Source organism: Pimephales promelas, chromosome 22 (assembly GCF_988280905.1).
Source record: "Pimephales promelas chromosome 22, fPimPro1.hap1.1, whole genome shotgun sequence".
NCBI classification, from domain to species: domain Eukaryota; kingdom Metazoa; phylum Chordata; class Actinopteri; order Cypriniformes; family Leuciscidae; genus Pimephales; species Pimephales promelas.
In genome coordinates, this window is record NC_142790.1 from 24,754,342 (window position 1) to 24,773,908 (window position 19,567).

General features: G+C 36.0%; 1 protein-coding gene across 1 annotated transcript in view; it reads right to left on the bottom strand.

Annotated features, from left to right (window-relative positions):
- alg14 (ALG14 UDP-N-acetylglucosaminyltransferase subunit) overlaps positions 1–10,457 on the bottom strand; it is a 15,752-nt gene extending 5,295 nt beyond the window's left edge. The window contains exons 1-3 of the mRNA XM_039685147.2: positions 10,114–10,457; positions 9,142–9,293; positions 8,279–8,401 (exon numbers count right to left, since the gene is read on the bottom strand). Coding sequence (XP_039541081.2) covers positions 8,279–8,401; positions 9,142–9,293; positions 10,114–10,273 — 435 coding nt within the window. The 5' untranslated portion in view covers positions 10,274–10,457. The remainder of the gene's footprint in view (positions 1–8,278; positions 8,402–9,141; positions 9,294–10,113) is intronic.
- Positions 10,458–19,567: the final 9,110 nt, after the last annotated feature.

Here is a 19,567-nt window from a genome sequence, read left to right on the forward strand (position 1 = left end):
TCCAATAAAAATAAATCTAAACAAACATAGAAATAGCTGCATCAATAGTACAATCTAAAAACGTTTAGAGAATATTTGTGTGTGCTACGTATTGTTATTCTCATACTACAGTATGATGGAATTAGTAAAGCAAAAATGCAAAATATCTAACTCTATTTTTCTCAATATCAGCACAACTGGTGTAAAATATTTTGTGTAATCTGACTCTGCAGTGTCTACAGGTCGTAACAACAGGTCTTTAAATATATTAAACATTTTAGTACTAAAAAATGGATAAACGTATATTAAATAAATAAATAAATAAAAAAGAATACCAATCTTTTTAGATATTACTTTTTTATAATTACATAATACATATATTTATATATTTATTTACATTTCCAAAGCTCAAGATATATATATTTTTTTATAAAATATACTTAATTGCAGTAATGTAAATTAAATTATATATATATATGTGTGTGGTTATATATGTGTGTGGATAATATAAAATTTAAATAAAATAAAAAAAAATCTTAACAAATTACATAAGCTTGGGCCAGCATAAAAAATAAAAATAAACATTATTTTTGAGTCCTGAAATGTCTAATCAATCATAACCAAAACCACTAGTTCAAACCTTTCAACTTCACCACATAAAAACGGCATTAACTCGTACAAGCAGCGAGTCATACAATCAAAGTGAAAATCTTATGTGATCAATCAATATCTGTGCGTGTTTACTTCTGGAGTCATTGTTCCTGTGATGACATCACTGTGAGTCATATTTGTGTCACAGGTGCACAGACAGGCGAGGTCACCCGAGGGAAGCCGAACTACTGATGAGGTCATCCAGGTGAGGCCGGTTTATTACAGAGCAGCTCCAGGTGAGATTAAACTGTTACCAGGTTTTGTTACTTCTCTTCTCAGGCTTCTGATGAGTCAGCATAGACCAGACTAAAGGTGTCAGGTCTATAAATGACAGACAAGTTCAATCTGAGTTTTGTTAAACAGTAACAGACAAAAAGGTCAACAGAGTCTTATGATTTAACATGATGGGTGGATGGACTGATAGAAGGATGGATGGATGGATGGATGGATAGATGGATGGACGGACGGACTGATGGATGGATGGACCGATGGATGGACGGAAGAATGGATGGATGGATGGACCGATGGATGGATGGACGGATGGATGGATGGACCAATGGATGGATGGACGGATGGATGGATGGACCAATGGATGGATGGACGGATGGATGGACCGATGGATGGATGGACGGACGGATGGATGGACCGATGGATGGATGGACGGATGGATGGACTGATGGATGGACCGACGGATGGATGGACCGATGGAAGGATGGACGGATGGATGGATGGACGGACGGATGGATGGACGGACGGATGGATGGACCGATGGATGGATGGACGGATGGATGGATGGATGGATGGATGGACGGACTGATGGATGGACGGACGGATGGATGGATGGACAGATGGATGGATGGATGGATGGATGGACGGATGGACGGATGGATGGATGGATGGATGGACAGATGGATGGATGGATGGATGGATGGATGGATGGATGGATGGACGGATGGACGGACTGATGGATGGACGGACGGACCGATGGATGGATGGACGGACGGATGGATGGACGGATGGATGGATGGATGGACGGACTGATGGATGGATGGACCGATGGATGGACGGAAGAATGGATGGATGGATGGACGGACGGACCGATGGATGGACGGACGGATGGATGGATGGACGGACGGACCGATGGATGGACGGACGGATGGATGGATGCATGGACGGATGGATGGATGGATGGATGGACGGACAGACCGATGGATGGATGGATGGATGGATGGATGGATGGATGGATGGACAGACGGACGGACGGATGGATGGATGGACGGACGGATGGATGGATGCATGGACGGATGGATGGATGGATGGATGGATGGATGGACGGACAGACCGATGGATGGATGGATGGATGGACAGACGGACCGATGGATGGATGGACCGATGGATGGACGGAAGAATGGATGGATGGATGGACGGACGGATGGACAGATGGATGGATGGATGGACCGATGGATGGATGGATGGATGGATGGATGGACGGACAGACCGATGGATGGATGGATGGATGGACAGACGGACCGATGGATGGATGGACAGACGGACTGATGGATGGATGGACCGATGGATGGACGGAAGAATGGATGGATGGATGGACGGACGGATGGACAGATGGATGGATGGATGGACCGACGGACGAATGGATGGATGGACCGACCGATGTATGGACGGATGGATTAGGTAGACAATTTAAATATTTACTTTATTATTTACTAAATTTATTATTTTATATTATTTACAGAAGGAACTTGTCATTTTGTCATTTCACTTTGGTAAGTTTTGATATTGTATTTGTGAGGATTATACACCTACTGTTTGCTTACGAACATTATTTCAAGCAGATCCTATTTTATGATCTATCCATCACTGATTCTCATCAACCGATGGAGGAACATTAAATAAATAAAACATATGGAGCTCCGTCCACTGAGCTTTCCAAACCATTTCCAAATAAGGCTAAAATGAAACATATGGAGTGCTGGGGTGCACAAACAAAAAACCAATGTGCAGACTCAGAGGAACAGTGAGGAGTCTCTCAGGAATGTGTGGGACGTCCACCGCACAACATCCAGACCCCCGTTATTTGTTATTGTAAATCGTACAAACCCCCTCCCCCCCACACAAAACCTATTTAAATTCTTTAAATCGTTTTCCCGTATTCAGTCTCATTTAGGACTTGCGTCACAATTTGACTCGCTCATGAAACAGACTCCATTTTTCCGACAATCAGCACAATAGCAGAATAGTTCATTTGATCAAGTCAACAAGTTAAAATAGAAGCAAGTGTAATCTTGTCAAAGCGAGTGTAAGATGAAGAAAATAAAGAGCAGAAATCATAGCATTCAATCCTTAGAAGCGTCATCCTTTATGTTAACCAAAGAAAACATTTTTACTTTAATAATTATTTTGTGTGTGATTTGAGCTAAAGAAGCAAAGTATATAATTCAACTGTTGTCATTTTATTGCTGATTCTAAATAAACGGTCGAAATATATATATATATATATATAGCCCCGGCCCTTTTCAGAGCTGCGCTCGTTCGGTTCTCTCTTCCGGTTTGTATTTCCACAGAAGGTAAGATCTTACAGATTTATGAATGAACCTCTCGTTTTTAAAATCTTCCCGGTCGACTGACATCTGTTATGATATCCGCTTTAAACATTACAATGCTCATGATAACATTCACTAACTCTACAATAAGCAAATCCACTTCACCAGCTACATACTGGTCTTCGACAACGATGCCATAGAAATATACAGAGCTACTGAAAAAAAAAACTTCTAAACATGGATGCGAGCTTCTTTCTCTGGCCCATAAGGTTAACAGATTTCAGATTAAGATCTTACAGATTTCAGTCTAAAAATGAGCTTACTTGCATAGAAAATTGATTTGTAATGTCTTTAAAGAGACAGCTAATGAGCTAATATGTATGAATAATAATAGAAAAGTTATACAAATGTGAGCACTTCAGTCTAACTGACGTATTGATGATCTGAAACTGTAAATAACAGTGATCAGTAGTATTCACTATTAGCTGCTCTTCACGGCATGCAGAATCCCTGCCGCTTGGCTTGTGCTGACACATCTGGAGCTCATGAGTAGTATTGAGTAGCCATGACGCACTCATTTCCTTTTATGGCTAAAAGTGGACTGAATCCACCCCCTCTTCACCTCCGGATTTCAGACCTGACCCCCCATTTCCCCCAACTCCACTCTGGTATGTGGACGAACGGGCCTCAGCTCCTCACCCAAATGCTCAAGTTTGGTTAAAACAAACAGCTGACATTCGAGTCACGCTGAAGGACGCTCCCTCACCGCGCAGACACAATAGGGGTGCCGGACCCCCTAAAGGAGATCTTAGACATTGTTTGCTGGACTAAAAAGGAAATCCTGCTGTTGAAGTCCAATGGCGGATCAAAGGAAACCTGGTACTTATATTTTAATCACACATTACAAATAAACAACTGTAAGCATAAAATATATTTAAAACATATATTACGTTTTATACTTAAAACATAAATAAAAAATAAAAAAATCAACTCTGGAAATGCCATAATTGCCATATTTACATGTATAGACCATTTCACAAGATGTAAACAACACTGGTCCAGAAGCACTTCCTGTTTCAGTTTGTAACTGTTTTCTTTATTTCACATGTAAAGAAAACATCTTAAAGATGTTTGTTTAACTTTTTGATTCAGTTTTAAATGTTCTGTTGGTTGTATTTTATCCCAGCTTTTATGTAGTGTTTAAAAACTGAAACAGGAAGTGCTTCTGGACCAGTGTTGTTTACATCTTGTGAAATGGTCTATATTACATTTTATTATATAAATATTTTTTAATTTTAAAAAACATTTTTAACAACAATAATTGTGTCCAGATAGGGTAATTTGTACTGTTGAGACACGTGCTAATTGTAATTAATGAATCAGTGTTGTTATTAAACTAAAAGTTAGTTTTAACTTAAACTAAAAGTATTTTTTTAATTCATTAATTTAAATAAAGCTGAACTAAAATAAAATATAAAAAAACTTAAATGAAAATTTGAAATATTGCCATGGCAGCTCAAATTAATTGAACTAAAAATAAATGAAGGCTATCCAAAAATATATATATAAAAAAAAAAATTAATAAAAATGGCAAGATTACTAAAATTTTAACTAAAATGTAAATAAAATAATAAATTGAACTAACATTATAAAATAAACTAAAACTAATTCAAAATGCAAAAAATATATAATAACAATACTAAAATAACTATGCAATGAATGTCACAATGCAGAAAAATCTTAGCCATATATAATATATCATAAAAAATATATTACAAGTAAAAATAGAATATCAGTGTAGTTATTAAACTAAAAGTTAATTTTAACTAAAACTTAAAGTATATTTTAGATTCATTAATTGGAATAAAGCTGAACTAAAATAAAATACAAACAGTAGATGAAAACTTAAATGAAAATAAGAAATATTGCAAAGGCAGCTAAAATTACTTAATGTGACTTAAAATGAAATAAAAATAAATTAAGGCTATGCAAAAATATTATAAAAATGGCAAGATTACTAAAACTTTAACTAAAAGTAAAATAAAATAAAAATTGAACAAACTATGCAATGATAACTATGCAAATAAGTAAAAATAAAATAACTACGCAATGAATGTCACAATGCGGAAAAATCTTAGGCATATATAATATATTATTAAAAAAAAAATATATATATAAGTAAAGTATGCAATAAAAGAAATTTGTCTAATCTCTTTTACCATGAAACTAACATGACAACAGATCCAAGTCAAAAAAGGCCCCAATCATTCTTCAGTTTCCTAGAAATCTGTAAACCTCTTTCCCATTAAAAAAAAAACTCGTCTGAATGGAAAAGTGGGAAATGACGTCAGCACGAGGAGAGCGGGCTAATGAGAGCTTAACAGAACACTAGTGTGGTGGTCCGTGAGAGATCTGTCTGGTTAGCCCTGACCTTTGAGCTCTACTGCTCAAGCACTGCAGCGCGGGCCGCTTAGTCATGCTCCGCCTCCTCTCAGCTGGTCTCCACGGCAACACAGAAACCCGAAACTGCTTGGCTCCGAGTGAGAGGAGTCAGGCCGCTGGGCCAAGGAGCCAGTCAGGTCTCGCCACATCCTGAGAACAAGACCCCTCGGCTGCTCCGCTCACAACCCTTCATTACACAACCACAGGAGGAGGAGGAGAGAGAAAGAGAGAGAGAAAGGGGCTCTGGATTATGGATCATTCCTGAAAAAGGGCTTAAACGCTGCCCATCCCTCTCTTTTTTACTAAATCAACCCCCTCTCTTACTTTTTTTTATCTATCCCTGAGTGTTTTCCCAGCAGCTCTCTCTCTTTCTCTAGCTGAAGACAAGCAGAGAAACAGCAGGATTAGTGTTTGCTTATACAGCAGATATGTGATAGTCTTATCACCTGCTGAAGGAAAAAATGTCTTTATCACCTGCTTAAACATTCCCTCTGCTGCTGTGTGACATGTTTGTGTTAAAAATGTCATCATTTACTCACACTCGTGTTGTTTAAACCCGAATGACTTTCAAAAGAAGATTTTGTCCGAACAACATCGGAGCCTGTCCTAAAACACGTGTAAATCTTCTTTTGTGTTTCGCAGAACATAGAAAGTCTTACAAGTTTGGCATGAATAATGACAGAATTGTCATTTTTGGGTGAAATATCCCTTTAATATTTTGGTTAGGGATTTTAGGGCATTTCAGCGAAGCAGTTTCTTGTGCACTAGACAGAATCTGTGCTTGAGGAAAGCACCACAGATCTCACTCACAAACCTCTTATTAATGTCAACATGCAATGGCATATGAAACCAATTTTACGTCCGACGCATTTCAAAGTGAAATAGTACACTGCCCGACCCCAAAAAAGAGGAAATCGTAGCTGCTGACATGAAACCCCGCCCACTGCAGCAGCTCATTTGCATTTAAAGGGCCAGGCATAAAACGCTGCGTTTTTGCAAACCCTCATAAAGTGACAAATTTAACATGCTATATAAAAATATCTGGGGTATTTTGTGCTGAAACTTCACACACTCTGGGGACATCAGAGATTTATTTTACATATTGTGAAAATGGCATTTTACCACCCCTTAAAGAGTCTATGATCAGATCATCATTATTGCAGTGATTATTATGTTTAAAGCATGTACAATTTACAATATCATCACTTTATCATTGGTCAACGCAAGAGTCCAGCACTCTGTAAAGTCTCCTCCTGCACATCCCAAAGACTTTCACTGAATTTAAGGTCATGCTCCCTCACAACCATTCATTCACAATTTGAGCCTGATGAATCTTGACATTGTCATTCTGAAATATGGGCATGATGTGTCTTCCAACAAATCGCAAACACATTGCTTCTGTATTTCTCTGGTCAAACCATTCAGGAAAAGTACAGAATTTGGACTACGTTTCGCAGATGACATGACATATTTATAAAAAGCCGTTTTCCAAAACAGTGCACAGGATGTTTGAATTCTCAAGGTTATGGACGTTAATCTGAAGACACGGAGTTACAGAGATATGCTTTAGAAAGCACATTTAAAAAAGATTAACAATATGGTACAATAATAACACAGTATAATACATTTACATGTTACTTAAGCTGAATAATAACACTTACTTAACTAGTGTCTTCTGTAAAGCTGCTTACACCTGAACTGAACTTTTATCTTTTTTTGTGTTTATAATTGATGAACTTTGCAACATTGACAGCTATTGAACTAAACTGATACAACACTGAACTAAACGGAACAGAATGACACTATTGTCCAATACACTGTAAGTGTAAAAAATATTGATGGTTTAACTTAAAAAAGTAAGTAACCTGGTTGCCTTAAAATTTTAAGTTCATTGAACTGGAAAAAGTGAGTTAATACAATGAAGGAGATTAATTTAATCATCAGAAACTCAAAATGATATGTTATCTGAACTAAATAAATTATTTAAGTTGATTTGACAAAAGAAAAAATGTTGTGATTACTACACTGTAAAAATATTGTTGGTTTAACTTAAAGTAAGTAACCTGGGTTGCCTTAAAATTTTAAGTTAATTGAACTGGAAAAAGTGAGTTAATACAATGAAGGAGATTAATTTAACCATCAGAAACTCAAAATAATAAGTTATCTCAACTAAATAAATTATTATAAAGTTGATTTGACAAAAGAAAGTATGTTGTGATAACAAATCTTGAAAATATTTTTTACAGTGGGAGCTGCTAGAGATTAAATTAAAGTTGTTTTAATTGATTCATAATTTTACAACATTAACACTGTTATTTTCCCGTTTATTAATGGGAAGATACTTTGAAACAATCTGTACTGTATAAAGTGTTATATAAATAAATGTGACTTGTCTTTACTACTTAATAACATATTCGAATCTGGTAATGCAAACTAATATTCATCATATCCATAAGTATGTTTGCAAAATGTTTATACTTAAATTTGAATAAAAGGCTCAAATCATACTCAAAATAGAGCTGGGCTTAGGCATGATCTCATAAATATGTTATGATGTGCTATTTCTGGAGGGTGTTATACAGAATACGCTGCAGAAAAGAGGAAATGAATACTTAATGATGATATGAATGAGAGGTGAAGTTACCCACCATATCCGGCTGAAGCCTAAAGACCAACGGTACGGATGACATCAGAGCGTTCAGGGAGCTCAGAACGGAGGAACTCCATGACTGACGAACCTCCCGACTGCGAGGAATCCAGTGGACAGTGAACTGTGTACAGTAAATCAAGGAAAACATGACAAATGAGTGAGAATATAAGCAGAAAAACATTCCCACTAAATGAGGGAATATGATAAAGTTAATATCTATCTATCTATCTATCTATCTATCTATCTATCTATCTATCTATCATTTCAAATTCACAGTCATATAAACATAAATGAAAAGACAAAGGAATTGCTGCCATCTGCTGGTCAAAGTAAGACAAAACCAATGAGAACTTTAGAGTTCCACCGAAAAAAAGAGGTTTTTTGAAGTATAAATATGTTCAGTACAGATCCATCACTTATTCTGGAGTAATGTTGATGTCTTGATTGTCCAAAATGTGTTCTGTGATTTTTGGGTTTTATATGAATGACAAGAATCTAATCAAAGTAGTTTTGTATTAACCTCCTTTTATTAATTGGAAAGTTGTATATCCATAAATGTAAATATACAAAGAGTAAACCCCGCTTTGACATCTTCAAACAAGAACTGAAGGTGCACTTAAACACAATCTCAACATCTGTAAACAAGACAGCAATAAAAGCATCTAAAAATTTGTACCATGTTTATTATTCTTTCATTTTTGTGCCCCCACTTTTTTCTTTTTCTTTCTAAATAACTTTCAGTAGATAGACCAGGCTTCTTTATATCATTTTTCTTGTTAACTATTGACCTATAACTTGTTTATTGTCTGAAATTTTGTCTGTTTTTGTGTCTAACATTTAAAAAAAAAAAAAAACTATCACCTGAGAGGTTGAATCACTTTTCTTCCGCTCTGCTTCAAAAGTTCGGATCTTCTCTTCACTCATTTTGTCAGTGTCTGCGATCACATAATGTCGAGGGTTATACGACTGAGATAAACTCCCCAACAGACGGATGACTTCTGTTGTGTGTCCTCCTAGGTGAGACAGAAAAGAAACATTTAAAGTCAATAATATAATAATAATAATAAAGGATTATTGTTGAAATATATGCTAGTTGGCGAATAAAATAGATGTCACACCTTTATATTAATATCACAACATTAAGTTAAAATATACAAATGTAAAAATTAAATGGAAGGATGAATCTATATATCCATCTTCTATCTGTCACTATTTCTTTCAGCAACTTTTATCACATTAAAGTTGAGAATGGAATGATTTGCACACGTACAGCTGCTACGGAAAGTCATAGGGGACAAAAAATTACATTTACATTTTCACTGGCGTTTAGAAACATTGTAAATTATTTTTGGGTGAAATTAAATTGTGCTTATTCAGTTTTAAAGTACAAAAAAAGTAAAATACACAGTAAAATTGAAAGATTTGTAAAAAAAAAAAAAAAAAAAAAAAAAAAAATCACATAAGAGTGAGTTTCAAATAAATGATACTAACGTTCTTTCGTTTTGAGCTTATTTTCCAATCCCTTTAACTAACATCCCTCCTGCAGGAAGTGGCATAATATTGGAGGATAACAACAACACAAATGGATTTCATGATTTTTGTGATGTTTTATGGTATTAATTGCTATATTATTATGTTGCTGTCTATGCACGTACGCTGCTACGAAACAAACTACCCTCAAAAACAATAATGTTAATTGGTATATATATATATATACTTATATACTCACTGTAATAAACTATGCTATAATATTACACGCACAAATACATAAATACACATACATACTGTATAATATTTTACTCTGTAAATGCTGTTTGCAAGGTTGATTCTCACCTGATCCAGCCACCACCAGAACTGACACAGAACCCTTCTGTCCTGGTTTATATTCCGATCCATGTCGCAAAATCCCAAATAATCGTAAAATAAACACTATTATTAATACAACAGCAGTGAGAAGGACACCACTCACCACACCATACAGTAATGCCATCATTTACCGAACTAACGTTAAACGCTATCGGTTACTGTCTCAAAACGTTATTAGACTCATGTTCGTTAAGAAAGAACGCACATTTTTAATTTAAACTACTTTAAACTAAATCTGAAATAAGTGCTGTAGTTTTGGGGTTTTGAGAATGGAATGATTTGCACACGTACAGCTGCTACGGAAAGTCATAGGGGACAAAAAATTACATTTACATTTTCACTGGCGTTTAGAAACAGCGACGCCTACTGACCACTTGGATCAAATGACACAAAGTGTGTAAAGTATACGTGTTGTTGTTTTTTCTCTCCAAAGTTTATTATTTAGAGTATAAATAATTATTATGTATCCTTTTAGTCAAGTAAATATTTTCCGGTTTTATTTTTGAACGTCATTTCTGCACGAACCATGACGATTAGGCCTAACCAAACATAAACAATATTCTGCTTGGAATCTTTCCGATGAATGTAGCCTATTTATTTAAGCTTCCCTGAGGTTCTGTGGGAAGTTCTCGTGTTTGTTGTTGTCTCATGGAAATGGTCCTCGGTTGTTTTGTCTATGCTCTGGAAGTGCTTCAAAGCTCAACATGCCACTTGAATGTCTTGTAAACTGGCATGGCATAAATATTTACTAGTGTGAAATTATTTCTGCATAATTTAGACTCACAGCTCATTTTTAAATAAACGTTTCACTATTTGCTTCCTGCTGAGTTAGCGGTCTATTCTGTCATTTAAAGGTTTCATGATGAAACACCATGTTGGTTATTTGTCATTGTCAGTTTAATGGCTCGATTGGGCTGCGTTATTGTAATCAGATGAGACACAGTCTCAGTAAAAACTTTTCAGTCAGCCAGACCACCCGCAGCTGTAACTGTCTGCGATTTATAAAGGGAAAATCGTTAATTATCGTCTCACATTGTTCAACAATGGCTCTCAAGATGTCTTAAAACATGTTCAGGTCTCTTTTGTTTTTCAGTTTCTTCAAGTTTGCATGGTTTGAGATGATTTGGTGGGCTGTTGTGGCTCAGAGGAGTTGACTTTTCCCGACCAGGGCTGAAACATTACATTAGTGTTTTCTAGAATTTTACTGTCTATCTACTTGTGAATTTATTTATTATATCTGTATAAGTGAATAACGAGAATTTTGGATCATAATAGTTAAAATGAATTATGATTTATTATTAATGTTGTTGTTATTATTATTAAACAATACATATAACACATAAATACACAAATTAATTGTTGTTTTACCTTATACACCCAATTAGATGGCATTTAAGCTTACAAAAAATGAATATTCCAATAACATAAAAATAATTCTACAACATAGCTTCTTTTTATTTTCTGACATTATAATTTGCCAATAAATATAAGATCATAAATAAATAAATGCACAAATAGATTATTGTTTTCCATTGTTCACCCAACAACATTTATGATTACATTGAAATGTAAGCTTGAAGGACCAATACTTAAAAAAAATATGATACTAATTTTTAAATAATAATATTTATTATTATTATTTAACAATATATATAATGAAATAAATAAATGCACAATGCGATATGAAATATTTCCTTTTTCATCCAATATATATATATACGTATATAGACAATATATCATGATATTGGAAATTAAGCTTGAAGGATACAAAACATAATAATAATAATAATAATAATAATAATATGACAATAGTAAATTATTACTATGATTTAATATTATTATTATTAAGAAGAAAAATCATTATAGTCATGATATTAATAATTCTAATAATAATATCATTAAAACATTAATAATAATAACAAAAATAGTTTACCAAAATACAATAATAAATTATAATAAATGTTAAATAAATATATTTATTAACATAAATGCTAATTGTGTTTAAATGTTTTTATTCAGCAAAAGATCCCTTTTTTATACAAACAAAATAATACAAAACAATACAAAATGTAATCCAACCCATGCAATCCAAAAATGCCATCCAATGGTAAAAGCAGGTAATGAAGGCATAGTATTATTAATCACTAGCTTGCAGAAAAGAAATAAAAGATTCTCACAATTTTTTTTTTTTTTCAGAAGTGCTAATGGGACAAAATTTCTTCACTGAGGTTGTACTTTTGCTATTTTTTCCTCTCGTTTCCTCTCATTTGACTTGGCCAACAGATAATTGGCTCGAACTGAATATGCTTGGATTGAATTGCCTACGACCTGTTTAGAGAATCAGTCATGCTCTGATTAATAACTATGCAATGTTGTTGGTCAGACCTTCAATCAGGCATCAGCTCTTGGACTTTATTTGTCCAATGTATTTTCTGAGTCCAGCAAGATTCCCACAGCAATGCAGCCAACTGGCTTTTCTTTTTTAAAGGGTCATTCTCAGGGCATGAGGAATGTTAGCCTGTAATAATTCTCAAATGTACCACAAGGGGACAGACTGCACGGGGCATTTTGGTTCAAATTCCACAACATAAGCCTTTGGACTAAAATAGAGTCTCATGGCAATTAGAGGAAACATGCATTGCTTTGATGTTAAAGATCATTTATATATATATATATATAATCTCATATCTTCCTCTCTCCCAAAGTTTAATATCTGCTAAAAGCTTTTTATGTCCATGTGCCCTAATAAGGAATGCCTTACATCAATAACGAGAATGTACACACTGCTTGAGAGACTCTGAACTTTGCACCAGATTCCAGACAATTACCGTTTCCGTCATGCAAGGCTAACCATCACAACACGACACTTATGTACTTTATATCTCTCACTGACTTTACTCAATCATTTCTCCCTTACAACCTCTGTTCTCTGTCCAGAAGCACAGCAGCATCATTTGAACTAACATACTGTAGGGAAACTGGGGCTAGTTGTCACACAGTGACTGAGGTTTTGGGTTAAAATAAAGTCCATTTGTGTAAATGCTTGTTTTCTTTAGCAGTAGTTTCATATGTTAGTTTCTAACAACTTTTTTCACATGCAATGGAACATGGAACTTTTTTGATAAATTCTATTCTCCAGTCTAAAATTCTAGGGTCAAAGGGTCAACATAAATTTATCATAAATGTCAGGTGTCACTTTATTTGTCACACAATTTGTTATAGTTGACATTTTTTACACCTGGGGGGAGGGGGGGGGGGGGTTATAGTGTATGTATAGATATAGATATAGATAGCTAGATAGCTAGATAGCTAGCTAGCTAGCTAGCTAGATAGATAGATAGATAGATAGATAGATAGATAGATAGATAGATAGATAGATAGATAGATAGATAGATAGATAGATAGATAGATAGATAGATAGATAGATAGATAGATAGATAGATAGATAGATAGATAGATAGATCCTAGATAGTGTAAGTGTTAAAAAGCTTATTTGTAGCAAATACTTTAAAGTAAATATGCGTACAAACCTTAGTTTTAATAAAACAACCCCAACTATTCAACTAGCGTGACAACTAGCCTCAGCCTATTAAATCACAAAAATATGAAATATATTTATTTTCAATTTAATTTCAGAGCAGATCATTAATCAACTGTAATTCGAGACTCAGAAATGAATATGCTGAGATAGACTGGCAGATTAAACACCAAACCAGTTTCTCTGGATTTATACATGCCAAGATTCCTGTTGCAGGTTGCCATTATATTTGCACAAAGCTCCTATTGTAAGTGCATCTTGGCAAAAGCACTGCAGGGTGTATCCAGTCCTCGGGGAGCAATACTAAGCAGCGACCCTCCGAAATAACACACGGTTTCAAGAGTCAAAGGTGAGGATCGGGTGCCTGACAATGAACAAGTTTTAATTGCAATGGTATGAGTCAATCATTACCTGGCTCATTTGTTTCGGCTTTATTCATGTGAGTTTTGCTTTGACTGGCAGGATGGAGCAACTTTCAGGTTGACACACCTGTATGCTTTCTGCTGTGAGAGAGGGGTGACTGATGTTTCATATTGATAAAGGAGAAGTATCACGCCCAGCCTAGTCCCTCGCTTCTGTCATAATTCCTTTTAAGGAGTTTAGGATGTGGGCTTAAGTAGGTCACTCGCCGACCATGGATATGAGCTTAGAATCATTGCTAAAGGTCCCCATAAATGTGTTGACGAATTGGATTTAAACTAAGCAAACTAAAAACTGATAGGAAAGGATTTTCTGGCATTGCAACTCCCTATTGACCTATTAGTTCTTGTCAAAAAGTTTAGTTCATTAACTAATGTTAAGGTTTCAAGGTGTTGATGTCGTATTTATTGCATCATATTCAGTACAGACTCTAAACTTGCATTCAAAAATGTTCAGTTACTTAGTCATTCATAAACAGAATCAAACCACACAGCTAGATATTAATAAAAGGCTTAATTGCTTAATTAGAGATTGAGGACTGTAAGAAAAACACCTCCATATATGAACACAGTGAGGTGTCATTCTGAAGTGCTTCATTAATAGCTCTTTAATTACTCTTCAGTGTCAGTTCCCCACACACTCACATAAGCAAGCAGTGACTCCTCTTGGTCTCTCAGTCTAATAATGCTGCAGTGAGAACGGTGATGTCATGAACCGTCAGCAGCTCTGAGTGGACGGCTGATGACATGAACCGTGATGAAGAAGCTTCTGGAATGCAGTGACCCCCTGAGGCCGCCATCTTGTCCACGCCTGATAAAGATGTCACTCTTCAAACCCGTTCAGGATCGTGGTGTCTACTTTGGCACTTACCTGCCATTCAAGGATGTTGTTTAAGAGGTTTGTCCTTATCTAAGCTATTGTGAAACCAAGGCCAGTTCATATTTCCCTTTAGACGTTCCCCTTGAGGCCCCAGATGATTTTGGCTGAAATGAGGGATTCGGAGACTCCTTCACAGGAAACTGAAGAGATTTTGCAGGACCAGGGTCTGAAGTATTGTGAGAAAAAGCTGAACGCTGGACAGAAGTGATTTAGACATGAGCTCTAGAGACCACAGCAATTATGGCTACGTTCACACTGCAGGCTGAAACGACCTAATTCCGATTTTTTTGCCCCTATGCGACCTGTATCTGATTTTTTCATGACAGTCTGAACGACACAGATCCGATCTTTTCAAATGCGACCCAGGCCACTTGGGTATGTGGTCTAAATCCGATATGTATCCGATCTTTTGAAATGCGACTTCAATCTGAACGGCCAGGTCACATATATCCGACCCGCACGTCATTGCAAGCACCTGTAGCCAGCCAATACACGCTAACTCCAACGCGTTTCCTCACTGTTATGGGCCACTGCAGACGTGTCTCTTCCCCAGTGTTGTGCCTGAACGCGTTCAATGAACGATAGTGCATGAACGCGTTCATATTTTCGCGTATCATTCACGTTTGCCCGAAATAAACGTACTGTATTACTGCCTGATGAGCATTACTGTGAACACGTTCATTCTGGTGAACGTGCGCTCTCTGTCAGTATAACTTTGTACAGTAGGGTGCCAGATATAGAGCCTTCCAAGCGAAAACCTGGCTAAAACACATGTGAACATGCCTTAAAATGTAGCGAATAACCACCCAATCTGGCAACACCGCGGCCGCCGGTGACAAAGCAAGGAGCGCCGCGGACACGCACTATCAATTAAACGGGTTTTATGACGAGGTCGGTGAGGATCGGAAAAATCTTACATTTATGTGCAAACTGCCCGTCGATAAAATAATTATTGTCTGTGTTTGTATATGGGCTGTGGCAATAATAATAAAACAAAAGCTCGCAACCTATGAAAAAAAAGAACTATTCTGCAAACAACAAGTGACGTCTTGGACCGTTGATTACTCTTCTGCGCATGCGGGTCACTTCTGGGTCATTTCACGTTCACACAGGAGATCACAAAAGGTCGCATTTAATTGGAAATGTGAACGGCCTTGCAAAAAAATCGCATTTTTTCAAAAAATCGGAATTGAGCATTAAGCCCTGCAGTGTGAACGTAGCCAAAGTGAACGTGGCGTGTATGTTTACGCAAAAGTCATGATGTCATGTTGGATTCGTGGTTAGCTGGTTTAATGCTTCACACGGTTTTCTATGATTTTCCAGATATGAGAAGTACCCAAGCCGGCCACCCAGAATTTCCACACCAAAACCATATTTCTAGTTCTAGTAGTTTCATTACTATTTTTAACCATAAACTACAATGAACAGAATATTGAGTCACTCAAGGAGGAAAACAAACACCTCAATGTTATTCAGAGGCCCAAATGGAGCAAGTATATATAAGTTATTCTTACATTTTTTTATTAAAATCATGAAATATTTCACAGCTTAAAGTGTACCACAGAATAATATTGCCATAATATTGTGTAGAGATGTTTATTTGTCTTTGCTAATAAGCTGTACTAAATTAGTATTCAGGGTTAAGGATTTAAACTCCTATCCCTAAATATATATATGTATACAAACACACACACACACACACACACACACACACACACACACACACACACACACACACACACACACACACACACACACACACACACACAAAACAGATATAAAAAAAAACTTGTAGATTTACAGAACATCATAACAACCACCTAGCATTCACAACACCTTAACCAAGAAGAAAAGTTGCCAGCATGTGGTGGCCCGTCACAAAAATGATGTAAGAATTTATCTTTTGTATCTGATGGTTCAAGTCTAAGCATTTAAAGTTTATTTGAGTCAGAAAATTGAAACGCTGTCTGGAAAGCAGACACACAAAACAGTTAGGCTATAAAACACGTATAATTTATTTACGTATATTTAACAGGTTTAAAAAAATACCTTGTAGATTTACAGAACATCATAACAACCACCTAGAATTCAAAACACCTTAACCAAGAAGAAACGTTGGCAGCATGTGGTGGCCCGTCACAAAAATGATGTAAGAATTTATCTTTTGTATCTGATGTTTCAAGTCTAAACATTTAAAGTTTATTTGAGTCCGAAAATTGAAACGCTGTCTGGAAAGCAGATGATGACAAAGCAAGCTCCAAGAGGAATTCACAACTGAAGTGGAAGGATTTGACCCCTTTGGAGGCCCCTTTGAGCCCCAACACAGCCCACTAGCTCAGTGGATTTTCCCCTAAAGTTCCTCTAATCTCGCCATTTAATAAGCAGTCCAGACACATACCGCTTTGATGACAAAGACTATTAAAATGTTGGTTTAATTATTTCAGACTGACCTGTTTTGTGTTTGCTTAGCACCAACAACTTTCTTTATACCCTTTACTCAAAGTACAAAATGTCCAAGATTTGAAATGAACCGGTCACTATTTTTAAAGGCTTATTGCGGAGGGACCGCAGCTGTTTGTTACTCATGGAATGCCGCTCACCCCAGGAGAGCTACAGATCTGAACCTCTGGTCTGAAGGTCACTGTCAAACATTTTTTTTACGTTCCCAGATAAACATATTAATCAGGATAGGCTTTTTAAAATCGTGAACTGATGTAGGCTAGGCTACAGCCAATTTTGTGATGGTAGAATATGTCAGAGCTTATCTTAGTTTTGATAATCACTTTTGACTTCATCGTTGCACTTATCAATAGTCTGTTTCATATTGAAGCCAAATAAAATGTAATGTGCTCAGATTTCACACACCCGTCCAAAATACATCAGTAGCTGTCAAAATTAGTTATTTAAAAAATATATATATTTGCACATAATTCCCTGTGGGCACAGATAACACGTTAAATTCAGCTTTGATGAGGATACGTCTGGGTTCCTGTAATGAGTTGCTGAAACATGCTCTTATTTTGAATTTTCGAATTTAACAAGCGAGGACAAAACGGTCTGTTGTATAAAGTGAAGCGATATACTGTAACCTGTTGCAAATTCTGTGCTGAGAAACCTTTCTTCACGCATATTTCAACATTTTAACGATTGAAATTATTTCACTTCGACGTCGACACAGGACTATATTACATCGCGGACGTAGCCTATCGTCGTCATGGCTACCTGGCCTACTGTGTTCGTCTTGTTGCTTGGACTACTTTCAAAGATCCCTCCACTGCACACATTTTGATGATACATTATAAAAATTATTCCACATAATTTCTTGGATCGTTTGGGAACATTTTATTGATTTATTGATAATTCCCCCAAGCCCACCCCCAAATATTTTTGCGTAAGTCGTTTAAGTTAAGCTCACATAAAAGCATTGTGGTAAATGTGGCATATGTCCTGTAGACTATGAAAAATAACCATGATTTCCTAGAAGATATAGGCTACCGCTTGTTTAAAATTGTCTCAGACAATGGGAAAAGAAATTACCGTTATAACAATTCAAGGAAGTCAGACACTTGATCTTGATGAGGCAACTGTAAACCCCTGAAAGTTTCAACTAGCCTACTTCCACAATAACTTGAGGAGCTGTTGTGTGTTTTGGAACTTCCCCATCACTTATACTATAGGCATTCAGTCAAAATCAATCAATCAATCACTCTGTAATGTTCCATGCATGAATCTATTTCCCAGATGACAGCAAGTTCAGTGTTTTTACAAATGGTCTGACAAACTAAATAACAAGCCCATGTAAGCACAATGAGAATGTATTGTGTTATAATTAGCTGTGTGACTGGGATTAAAAGGGATGGACAAAACCGATCAATGATATTCATAATGATACCTCTTATCATAATAAACATTATATCAATAAAAAGCCATAATTAAAATCAGTTAGGCCTAATTTGTGTTTCCCCTTCATTAACAATAAAATATTACAATTTCTATATAGTTTAAATATATATCAAATTCCACAAAAAACTATTAGCCTAAAAATAAATGTAGCTATTTAGCTTCGGCATTATTTGGTGAAATGAAATAAGCTTTTTCAATTACTCTCTTTCATCAAGAACAGAAACCTTATTGATATATGTGCAGTGAAAAAAAAATAAGATTTTCACACATGCATAATACATTTCTAGTGCACTGAAAACTTGTGTGTGCGAACGTGTCACATTTATGGCTGTCTATGCACACACAACCTACAAACATACATTTTTCACTTTGAAGCTTATGATTCACAATGATTTTCATGCAAATGCATTCGAATAATAGGCCTATGTAACTAATAAACTGCATTGATCATATAGGTCACAAATATTGCTATTTCCTGATCAATCTGCCCATTCATATAATTAAGAGATTATGAAGAGAGCAAGATGTGTATCTTCTCAGTAGTTGTATAACATCCAGGCAGTGAGCCATGAGACGCATGGGAAGGCGTCTTCCTCCAATTAAACAAGAGACTCAGAGGGCCACTTAAGCCAGAGGTTTGTATTCCAGACCTGATCTTACTTTGCGTGCTTGGGTTTTCGG